Source organism: Candida jiufengensis (genome assembly GCF_024610255.1).
Source record: "Candida jiufengensis strain CBS 10846 chromosome Unknown scaffold1, whole genome shotgun sequence".
Taxonomy (NCBI): domain Eukaryota; kingdom Fungi; phylum Ascomycota; class Pichiomycetes; order Serinales; family Debaryomycetaceae; genus Lodderomyces; species Lodderomyces jiufengensis.
Window position 1 is genome coordinate 494932 of NW_026261562.1, and position 12620 is coordinate 507551.

The following is a 12620-nucleotide window of genomic DNA, read 5'->3' on the forward strand; positions in this document are numbered from 1 at the left end:
AACATACACGCATTTATAGGTTTATAACCCTAATTTAACTTATCCTTACAACTTATATCGGATTAATACAGAACAATCTAGATTTGATCCTAAATTATATTTGTATTGCCTATAAACCCTTATGTAAATTTCAATCTAATTAAAATGACTCCATACTTCAGCATATGAAGTTTTACCTTTTGTTTCAGGTATATATTTTGAAATAAACCAAACACTGAAAATACACATTCCAGTAAAAATAAAATAAACAGATCCACCTATTGAATGTAACAAAATAGGAAACAAATAACCAACAATAAAAGTAGCTATCCAATTTAAACTAGTACCAAAACTTTGAGCTGAAGCTTTTGCATTTGGTTGAGTTACTTCTCCTACTAACAAAAATGGGATTGGACCTAATCCTATAGCGAAAAATGTTATAAATGTAAAAGTTCCTAAAATTGATAATATTGAACTTTTTGTAATTATTCCAAAACCCATGAAAGTTGTTGCTAAACTTAAAAATGATACTGAAATTAATAATAATGGTTTCCTACCTAATTTATCAACTACTGTAGCTGAACCAAAAGTAACTATAACATTAACTGTAGATATCAAACAATTAATGATTATTGAATGATTTGGGAATATTGAAACTAATACTGAAACTCCATAAAATATAATTGAATTTATACCATCAAATTGTTGTAATATTAAAATACCAGTGGATGCAATTAATGAAGGTCTAAATTCAGGTGATGTAATATATTCTTTAACAGTTACTGAGTTTTTCTTTTGTTGTTCAAGTTCTTCTGGATTTACTTCTCCTAAATCACCATTCTCCATAAATCCTTCAGTTTCTTCAGAACTAGTAGTTTTCCAACTATTTACTTCTTCAGAAACAAATGAATAATTACCACCTCTTAATTTATGTAAAACAAAAAACGCTTGATCTTTTGAACCTTGATTTGCTAACCACATTGGACTTTCATGAACAAGTAATGCTAAAACCACAATATTAATCATAGCTATTATGCCTCCCATAATTAATAACCATCTCCAATCGTTATCATTTGACCATTTTAAAGATAACAATTGTGTAAATAATATACCAACATTAATACTAACTTGATTCATTGATCCTAATAACCCCTTTGAATTTATAGGTGATACTTCATTAATATACAATGATGTTATAACTAATGCTGATCCGGCACCTAATCCACAAACAAATCTTCCAATCAATAAACTTATATAGGTGTTACTCAATCCATTAATCATTGATCCAATAATATACATAAGACAATGTAAATAACCAGTAAATTTTCTACCATATTTATCAGCTAAATATCCAACATAAAATGATCCAATTAATCCACCAATAGAAAAAATAGAAGTCACCAAACCAATTTGTTCAGGTGTCATTGATATACATTTTTCATAACCTCTTGAACCAAAAAATGATTGTTCATAAGGTATTGCACCTGGTTGTGACTTTCTACATGATAATACTAATTCTGGGGAATTCAATTCTGCCATATGATAACCAAATTGTAGTGATCCCAAACATATTATTGATACAGAAACTATTAGATTCGGGGTCAATTTAGCATGATGATGTGGTGAAGATGATGAAGCCATTTTTGGGAGTAATTCAATGGTTGCTTTTAGAACTTGTATTTGCAATATTATTGTTTAATCTTATCGATTGATTTTTTAAGTTTGTGAAAGTTGGAGAACAATAAATTTAAGGGGTAAAACGAACTAAGGGGTTTAACTAAAAAGACATAAATAATACATACATTAAAAACTAAAAACTTTTTATATTATTGGTAAAAAATTCCCAACAATCATCATAGGAATTCCAAAAACATCTCTTTTCAAGGTCCACATACAGCCTGTTCTTATTTTAACATCAGTTTTGGGAGTTAATAAGGTACATTCAGTTATTGTAGCACCTAAAAAATCACCAAATGCTATTCTTGAAAACACTTGAAAATATTCAACAACTGATTTATCATCTAATAGCTCCACTATAAATTTCCTTTTACCATTCCCGATTAATTCATCTTTATTCCAGCCAGTTAAAATACAAAACTCATCACCAACATAAGCTATTTCTCCTGTTCTTCTCCATACTATTGTTGGTGTACCACTTATCTTTATAAAATTATCATAAGTTAATAAAGTTCTTTGAAAACATTGTTCCATAAAAATTAAATCATGCTCCTTTAGGGAATTAGTACATGCAATGAATGAAGGTCTATAAGAAGCCATTGATTCTGCCATTTTAACCAACATTGGTTTTGAAAATCTTTTACGTAGATAAGCAATTAATGAATGATAACCTGGTGTATAAGAAAATGGTTTTTTTACTTTTGCATAAATCTCTTCAGGTTCTTTGAAAATTGATTCATCTTTTCCTATAGTGGAGCCATTATCTTCATGCAGTATTCCAATTGAGAATGATAAATTCAGTTTGGAGTTTCTTTCTTGATATACTGCATAATCATTTTTTTTCATTTCCTCGAGTGCTGTAATTATATCTGGGAAAGTTACTATATTATCTGAATCTGTTTTACCTAATAAATATTGATTTATTGAATCGTCACATTTTGGATATTTTGAATCATCATATATGCTTGTTCGAGTATCTATTGAAGGAATTGGTGGAATGTCAGAGTTCTTATCAAGTGTAGATTGATCTGGAGCCGTTTCTCTTGAAGTAACTTTACTAATAGTGTTTGGCACATTATTATGTGGTGATAAATTTGGAGAAAAATGTTGCGAATTCGGTGTACCTTCATTTGAAGTTGTATGATGACCACCTAAATTATCTTGTAAAATATTGGATAAAGTTGCATACTCCAAGTCTGCAGCTGTAGATAAGAATTTCGTTTTCCTTTGATTTTGAATATATGATGATGGTGAAGTAGGATTTAAATGTGGTCGTTGTAATTGCTGCTCCAGCTGTTGGTTATGTGGTTGTTGTTGTTGGTGTTGATGTTGGTTCTGGCTCTGTTGTTGATGTTGATGTTGATTCTGGCTTAGTTGTTGGTGTTGTTGATATTGATTCTGGGATTGTTGAAGTTGATGATGATTAAAAATATCCTGAACATAGTATTTAGAATTTGCTTGCATGAGTTCAGGAGCAGTTGCACTATGTTGAAACATTGTAGCTTGATATGTTCTATGATTTGATGGTAATATTTCATGAGTTTGATTTTGAAAACTTGACTGAATAGTTTGTGGTTGTTGTTGTATTTGCTGATATGGTATTTGACTTCCTGATGATGATCCTCTCAGAATTTGCGGCTGTGGTTGTTGTTGTTGATCAGACTGTAGTTGATGGATTCTCTCATTAGATTGTCGCAGTTGTAATGGTGGTGCATAATTATAATGATTACCGTAGTGTTGTTGATGATTGGCTAACGTTGAGTCTAATGATTGTACTTGATGTAATTCATATCCATTTTGTGGATTGCTATTTGTTCTTTTAATACTTAAACTTGAATTTGGTACATCATCTAAATATTTCTTACGCTTTCTTGGTGCATCTTCACATGTTTGATCTAAACCTCTTTGAACACATCTTTTACAAGGCCTTCCTGAATCACAAGTCATATGAGCTTTATGACAATGTGTACATGCCCGAGCCACTTTTTTTCGTTTCTAGTATTATTTTAGTCAGTACTTGAATGCCATTTTGTCTAGATTGAATTTGATAAATACATACAGGTTTTGTTTCTACCCCATTGTCTGAGTTTGTTTCCGCTTTTATAGTAGTTGGATCTTGTTCGTCATTCATGATATTATTTAATTTCGGGTGTTATATAAACATTAGAAAATAAAGTTTATGAACAATTTCTTTAGTAAAAATGATTAGAATATTGGTTGTAAATATGAAAATAATTATTAATTAGTAATGATTGTTTTGAGTATTGATTATTTTGAAACACAAATATTAGAAAATATGATCAAAATTAAGTAAATAAAATAATGTGGGAGAAATGCTACCAAATTTTTGAACTTAAATTTGGCAACTAGTACAATTGATATAAGGGTCTGGAAGTAGAGTTGACAACTGATATATTGTTTGATAGCAACCTAATTATAAGAATCTGAAAATTGCGTTGTGAACTAAGTCGATTTTTATGTCAACCAACAAAGCTTGTTTTTTTTATTTTTTTTTTTAATTTTGCAACAAATTGTCTTATAATTTACGATATTTAAAAAGCTATTTGAAAAAGTTTTTGTTAATATGTAAGAATAAAACCATGCAATTATATACTCAATTTGAATGAATTAAGGGCAGTTCAATAATCAACACTACTCTGGAAGTTGTGATTCAAATATATAAACTTGATTGCAAAATTACTGTTATGTACAATCTTAAGTCGTGTGAATAATTAAAATTTACGAACGTAATCTATTTAAAAGTAGAAGAATGAAAAATTCTTTCGATAATAGATCTAAGAAATTAATTAAATAAATTTCAAAATAACTTCATTATTTCTTAAATATATTCCACCAAAACAGTCTCTTATTAAATTAATAATGACTGATTTTATTTCAAACTTTTCAAAATTATCAATTAATGAAATTCCATCAAAATTGAATACAATTAAATTCCCAGAATTAAATAAAGAACAAAATGCATTATCATCTCAATTTGAAACTTTATCAAATAGATTAGATGAAAAAGATACAATTACCAAAATTAATGATTCATTAAGAAATAAAACTTATTTAGTTGGTTCAGTACCTTCAAGAAGTGATTTATTGGTATTTGAAAAATTATTCCCAGAAGCTTCAAAATTAACCACAACCAAAGAAGAATTAGCAAAATATAGACACGTATTAAGATGGATTGATCTTGTACAAAATACTTTGGTGAAAGTATCAGAACCAATTAAAATAGATTATGATGTTGAATTACCAAGAGAAATCAAAGAAAAGAAAAAACCAGCACAACCAACTACAACAGATAAAACAGCTGCACCAAAAGAGACCAAAGCAGAACCAAAAAATAATGCAAAAGCTGATAAATCAAAAACAAAAGAGACACCATTTATGGAATTAAGTGAAGAAGAAAGAAAAGCAAGATTAGATGCCAAAGAAGCTAAAAAAGCAGCAAAAGCTAAAATTAATGCCGAAAAAGAGAAACAAAAACAACAAGAAAAAGCAGCATCTGTTGCCCCACCAACACCAACAATGGTAGATTTAAGAGTTGGGTTTATTGAAAAAGCAGAAAGACATCCAGATGCTGATTCATTATATGTGTCAACTATCCACATGGGAGATGAAGAAGGTCCAAGAATTGTTTGCTCAGGTTTAGTAAATCATATACCAATCGAAGAAATGCAACAAAGATATATTATTGTAGTGGCTAATTTAAAACCAGTAACAATGAGAGGTGTAAAATCTTGTGCCATGGTTTTATGTGCTTCAAATTCTGATAAAGTTGAATTTGTAAATCCTCCACCAAATTCAAAAGCTGGTGATAAAATATTCTTTGAAACTTACAAAGGTGAACCGGAAAAACAATTAAATCCGAAAAAGAAAATTTGGGAAGCTATACAACCAAAATTTACAACTACCGATAATTTTGAGGTTACTTTTACTGAAGATGGTAAAGATCCTGTTTATTTGGTAAATGAAAAAGGTGAAAAATGTAAAAATACTTCAATTGTTGGTGCAAAAGTTAATTAGACTATTATTTGTAAAGTAAATAGTTGGCATTTAATGAACAAATGATTACCCTTGTAATTTAAGCTTTTGAGCTGTGAAAATAAACAATCTTATAATCACTTTTGTAGTTTGAAGTTTCGGTTTTTGTTATGTGATATGACAAAACCAGTGTTTTATTGATAGATAAATATCGAGGCACTGACAAAAATTGAACAGGAACGAAATAAAATTTCTACTTGTATTAGAATATTACACAAAACAGTTACAAGTATTTGGTAGCTTTCATCAACCTCAAAGTCGTGCAATATGAAACAATCTCAAATATAATATATTAAGTCATATAAAATATAAGGGTCCTGACATTTATGGAGTCTTAAGAAAAAAAATTACCTATCTTGTTCTTTAGGCTCACCAATTGATACGCCTTTTTTTTCAAATCAATTTTTAAGTGTATATTTGACTTTAAATCCAAAAAATTCATTTTCGTATCTTTAACCAAATTATTTTGTTAGTGAAAAATTGAATATAATAAATGGTTTCATTTCTTTCTATATTTTAATTAAAAGAAAAGCTAAATCTAAAATATAATATTAAGTGGTTTCATTTTAGTATTTTATTTATATTTGTAGAGACTGAAAAGAAGGTTGGGGTACTTCATTTTTCTGAGTTTTTTGAGATAAGAATTAAAACTTCACATATAAATACCCTCCCAAAGTGAATGCCTTAACAATATCAGCATAACTTAATCTTTTATAGCTTTTTTGTCTCTCTATCATAACATACATAAAATAATTGAACAAACGTTCAAATGAATAAGTCCACACTATAAATCATTTGGTAGCACAAAAAGTTTCAATTTCTATTCTGTGACACAAAATTAATCACTTTTTATTTTAATCTAGTTTTTAACATGAACTATTAAAATAATCAATCCACAACAATACCAACATCTGCGAGTAAACCCAACAGTTTACAATCACCCCTCGTTGTTAATGCTATTAATAACAATTGAATAAGCCAAAATTACTGAATAAGATTACCGCTAAAACCGGAGAAAAATTAATTTTTTTGAAGAAATATGATCAAAAAACCTTCATCTGAACCAAGAAAGAAACGAGTTGCCAAGGCATGTGACATCTGCAAGAAGAAGAAAGTAAAGTGTGACGGGCTTCGTCCTTGTCTCCACTGTACAGTATACTCTTATCGCTGCAGCTATGATTCCCCGAACATTAGAAATAAAAAAAATCCGGGAATTCCCAAACCATCACAACCAAGTGTTGCAGCATTACAAGCAGCTGCAGTTCAAGCAGCTGCCAACGGAGCATTATATGGAGATTATCAAGGTGCTGAATTATCATCGTCGTCAAATGGTGTCTTGGTTGATTCTTATCCGACTAAAAATTTAATTATTGCTCAACAAGTTATTAGTACACTAATACCGAAATTACAATTTAATTGCTTCGATCAAAATTTACAATTCGATTTGGAAAGATTTCAAAAAGCTGTAAGTCATGTTGAACAAAAACCAAGTACTTTAATACAAAACATGAATGATGTGTCCGATTTCATGTATGAAAAAGATACTATAATTCCACCCCCACGACAAGCTTCAGTTGGCTCTTCATCAGAAGACCTGTCATTACCATTGTCACCAAGAGAAATCAAGTCATTATTACCAAGCAAAGAGGAGACCTTACAATTAATTTACACTACGTGGTATAAAGCTTGTGTTTTATTTAGGTTTTATCACAGACCATCTTTATTAGAAGAAATTGAATTATTATACTCACTAGACCCTTCTGAGTACGAAGATAGACAACATAAATTCTTACCATTTCTATATTCAAGTTTGGCCTGTGGTTGTTTATTTAGTAAAACTCCTTATGAAAGTTCTAGTCATAATGAAAATTTAGAAGATGATGGATTTAAATATTTTTTGGAAGCAAGAAAATTAATTGATATAAGTAATGTTGGAGACATCAATTCAATTCAAACTATTATTATGATGATCATGTATTTACAATGTTCAGCTAGACTATCAACTTGTTATTCGTATATTGGTATAGCGTTAAGAAGTGCATTAAAAGAAGGATTACATCGTAATTTATCTATTTTCCAAAATTCAAAGAAAAAATTGGATCCAATAGAAATTGATACCAGAAAAAGATTATTTTTCACTATTTATAAAATGGACATATACATTAACTCATTGTTAGGTTTACCAAGATCATTAACTGAAGATGAATTTGATCAAGAATTGCCTGTTGAATTAGATGATGAAAATATCACAAGACAAGGCTATCAATTTGATAAACAAGATGGTAGATTAAGTTCTTCAGGTTGTGCAAATCATCATACCAAATTAATGTTAATCTTGTCACATATTTTGAAAAAATTATACCCTGTAAAAGTTAATGATGTAAATGACGAATTGACATCATCATCTAATACATATTCATCAGATAAGATTCATGCAAAAGTAACTGAATTAGAAATTGAATTGAAGCAATGGCTAGATAATCTACCATCTGAATTGCAACCAACCGATCCTAATTCAGATAAAATTGATATTCCAAGAAAATTTATTTTGGCCAATTGTTATCTTCATTTAGCATTTTTAAATTGTCAAATTATGTTATATAGACCTTTCATCCATTTTATTAGTGATTCAATGAATGGTTCCTCAAGTGATCCAAGATCATTGATTAGAGGTAGAAATTGTATCAAAATAGCCAGAATGGTTGTGAAGTTAGCAAATAAAATGATTGATCAACAGTTACTAGTGGGTACTTATTGGTTTTCAATGTATACAATATTCTTCAGTATTGCATGTTTAATTTACTATTACCATTTTGCTAATTATAATAATAACGGAATGGGAGTTAATGCCGCAGGAGTATTATTTGATGATGATTTGAATGTTGATGTAATTAAAAAAGATATTGAAATTGGTAAAAAAGTTTTAGATTGTTTAAAAAACTCATCAAACAGTTCGTTAAGAATTTACAACATTTTAAATACATTATTTGATCAATTAAATAGAAGAACAGCTTCAAGATCAATGAAAAAAAGTGGAAAAAGCATAATTTCGAATTCGAATCCAGAACAACAAAAGCAACAAATTTCATCAAAATTTTTAAATGATGATGTGAAAGATACTTTTAAAAATTTCGACAACAATAATCACTATTCACAAAGTTCCAAAAAGGAAGATTTAGGTCAATTGTTTAGTAATAGTAATATTGTAAGATTTCAATCTACTACTGATATTCCAAAAGAAATTGTAAATATTGAAAAATTATCAATCATAAAAGAAGAAGAAAATCAAGAAGTTGGAGAAAAAACTGGAGCTGAATTGACTGCTGATTATATGCCTGGTGTATTTGATAAATTAGATGCTCAAATTTTTGGTAAAATTTTACCACCTTATATGTTGGAAAGTAATGAAAAACAACGTCAACAACAACAACAACAACAACAAGCTCAACAAGTTCAACAACAACCACAGTTTCAGCAACCTACTTTACAATCACAACAATATCCTCAACAAACACAAAACATCTACAACAACAATGCAAATCTACAACCACAACCTGATCAATTCAATACCAATAATCAAACAAATACTGATAATTTATCAACTAACTCAGTTCCTACTATTAATTCTACCAATACTGATGATATAATAAATTTTGATGAGATTTTTAGTACTTTGAATAACGAATTTACAAGTAATCAATTCGATTACTCACCACCATTTTAAGAGTGTATTTAGAAATTTGTAAGTGTATCAATTTAATATAAAAAAAAACTTAAATTTGAAATGTAGAGTATTTAGTATATACCGAGAACTTTTTCACGGACTTTACGGTATTGTCCTGCAATTTAAGCTTTAAATTTTGATCTTAAAAAACCAAAGTTTCAGATCTGAAATTAATGCTGTTGCTTAGGTATCAAACTTAAAATGGTGTAGAAAGCAAGAATAGACTGGAGACCAAATAGACAAGACAAATATGTTATTGTTTTCTTAATGGACTTCGGATAACTTTTTTTCTTCAATAGAAAACGCTCATTCAATTCGAAAGAGTCAACGTTTCTAAACTAGACTGTTTAGCTCAAAGTCTGTATAAGAAATAATTAGCCGATCCTAATAGTTTATGTTTATAGTTACAGAATGTGACATCAAGTAGTCAAATCTTAAAAAAAAAAAAACCAAGATCGGACTCTAGATTTTGTGATGGTTATCGATTATAATTATGTTGTCATAATAATAAATTATCCGAACCAAGCTTTGTACTATTTAAATACTTCTATTTGTGATATAAACACAAAGAAGAATCTTATTTTAATTATCGAGATCTTTAATTCAGTACTTTGGTTGTGAAAATATTAAAGAAGTTCTCGATTTAAATTATTTGACGTAGAGCGAGTGAATACAGATTGAAACAATAATGCTGTCGTTAAAGTATAATGGTTACAAAACCTTATGATTTAAACCCGTATATTTTACTTCTTTGAATGTATCATCGTATTGTTATAGACTTAAATTTAAATTGCTACTCTAATTTTTTTTTTTTTTCATACCGATTGTTTAATTTTTTTTTTACTAAATGAATTGCAAAATGGTTGACATAATTGAAATATTGATTTATATATGAAATTATATTAAAAAATAAACTTAAACTTACAAATTTTCTTCTTTTAAAATCATCTTTACTAACAGTTTTTTACCTTTCAATCGTTTATCATATTATCAACGTTTTTAAATTAATCAAACTAAAAATAAAATTACCCATTAAGATTAAACTTAAACAATAGAATTTTAAATCTCGGTAATAAAATAAAAAATTGAAATTTTATTTATTAATATAAATCATTTTAATAAGATCAAACCACTAAGAAAAGAAATTGACAGGACCAAGCAATGTTTAGTAGATTTTCAACCACCAAGAGGTTCATATCTACAACAAAATTCCAAAATAAAAACCTTATAAGAAATATACCGATCCAAAGATTATATTCAACTACAAATATTCCACAACCAAGAAAAAGTTCAACTTTTGTTAAAATAATAAAATATGGTTTAGGAGCAGGTATTTTAGGAGTTGCTGGATTTATTGGATTTGTAAGTTATAAAGTATATGAAGAAACTCATCCAGTGGCTCAAGAACCACAATCTGCTACCTTTCCAAATGGTGAGAAAAAGAAAACTTTAGTTATATTAGGATCTGGTTGGGGTGCCATGCCATTGTTAAAAAGTTTAGATACTACTTTATATAATGTTATATTAATTTCACCAAGAAATTATTTTTTATTTACTCCTTTATTACCGAGTGTACCTACTGGAACTGTTGATATGAAATCAATTATGGAACCAGTTAGATCTATTACTAGAAGATGTAAAGGACAAGTTGTTTATTTAGAAGCCGAAGCAATTGATATTGATCCAAGTACAAACACATTGAAAATTCAACAATCAACTACTGTATATTCTGGCCATGCAAAAGATAGTTCTTCATCAAGTCATCCAAAAAAACATATTGAGCATGGGTTAGATCATATTATAGCAAATATAAGTTATGATTACTTGGTTGTTGGAATTGGTGCACAACCTTCAACTTTTGGTTTACCAGGAGTTGCAGAACATTCAACTTTTGTCAAAGAAATTGGTGATTCAGCAAGAATTAAAAAAACATTAATAGATTTAGTTGAGGCAGCAAATATGTTACCTGAAAATGATAAGGAACGTAAAAGATTATTACATGTTATAGTATGTGGTGGTGGACCAACTGGTGTTGAAGCCGCAGGAGAAATTCAAGATTATATTGATCAAGATTTGAAAAAATGGGCACCTGAAGTTGCAAAAGATTTAAGAGTTACATTAGTTGAATCACAACCAAAAGTCTTGCATACTTTTAATCCAAAATTAGTTGAATATACAAATCAAGTTTTCAAAGATACAAATATTAATTTAGTTACAAGTGCAAGGATTAATTCAGTTGATAATCATAACGTTACAATTTTCCACAAAGATAATCAATTAACAGAAATTGTTCCATATGGTATGTTGATTTGGGCAACTGGTAATTCAACAAGAGATTTTACACATATAATAATGGATAAAATTGAAGCTCAAAAAGATGCAAAGAGAGGTTTGTTAGTTGATGATCATTTAAAATTAAAAGGTTCAAATAATATTTATGCTTTGGGAGATTGTACATTTACAAAATATCCACCAACTGCTCAAGTTGCTTATCAACAAGGTGAATATTTAGCTGATTATTTCGAAAAATTACAAAAAGTTGCTAGTATGAAATATAAAATAAGTCATGAATCAAATCCTTCCGAATTTGCAGTACAAAGATGTAATAGATTAGAAGGTAATTTACCTCATTTTATTTATAATTATCAAGGTTCATTAGCTTATATTGGTAGTGAAAAAGCAGTTGCTGATTTAGCTTGGGGTTCTTGGTCAAATGTTTCGACTGGTGGTAATTTAACTTTCTTATTTTGGAGATCTGCATATGTTTATATGTGTCTTTCCGTTAAAAATCAAATATTAATTTGTTTAGATTGGTTGAAAGTTGGTTTATTTGGTAGAGATTGTTCAAGAGAGTAGAGGTTATAGACATTATTTATATTGATAGAGACATGCAATATATAGACTTACATTTTAATAGAATTTTATGAGCATAAATATTATAAGATTATGTGGTGTATTATTTTGCAGCCAAAACCTTAAAGGACCAAGCTACCAAATTTTGTGTCATATATTTCATACAACTTTGAAACAAATTTCTTTGCATAAACTTACATGAGTGAAAACTCCCAATGAAGCTTTTATTAGGGTTGTTGGTAAGCGATCTGGCGAAAAAAAAAAACTGTTATTATTTATATCTGAATTTGTGTGCAAATCTAAAACATTTAGTGGTATCGATCTCTCCTTACTT

General features: G+C 28.8%; 4 protein-coding genes across 4 annotated transcripts; 3 read left to right on the forward strand and 1 right to left on the reverse strand. All coding sequences in view use genetic code 12, as the record gives it.

Moving 5' to 3' along the window:
- Positions 1–135: 135 nt before the first annotated feature.
- HGT18 (Hgt18p) lies at positions 136–3787 on the reverse strand (the record flags this gene model as incomplete). Its single annotated transcript, XM_051764653.1, has 3 exons — positions 136–1652; positions 1875–3651; positions 3716–3787. 3 exons carry the CDS (start codon positions 3785–3787, stop codon positions 136–138), a joined length of 3366 nt encoding a protein of 1121 aa, XP_051618043.1.
- A 749-nt stretch (positions 3788–4536) lies between these two features.
- Positions 4537–5691, forward strand: ARC1 (Arc1p; the record flags this gene model as incomplete). Its single annotated transcript, XM_051764654.1, has 1 exon — positions 4537–5691. One exon carries the CDS (start codon positions 4537–4539, stop codon positions 5689–5691), a length of 1155 nt encoding a protein of 384 aa, XP_051618044.1.
- Positions 5692–6748: 1057 nt separating this feature from the next.
- ASG1 (Asg1p) lies at positions 6749–9433 on the forward strand (the record flags this gene model as incomplete). Its single annotated transcript, XM_051764655.1, has 1 exon — positions 6749–9433. One exon carries the CDS (start codon positions 6749–6751, stop codon positions 9431–9433), a length of 2685 nt encoding a protein of 894 aa, XP_051618045.1.
- Positions 9434–10594: 1161 nt separating this feature from the next.
- On the forward strand, positions 10595–12289 carry KGF54_004004 (NDE1; the record flags this gene model as incomplete). Its single annotated transcript, XM_051764656.1, has 1 exon — positions 10595–12289. One exon carries the CDS (start codon positions 10595–10597, stop codon positions 12287–12289), a length of 1695 nt encoding a protein of 564 aa, XP_051618046.1.
- Between the last annotated feature and the right edge of the window lie 331 nt (positions 12290–12620).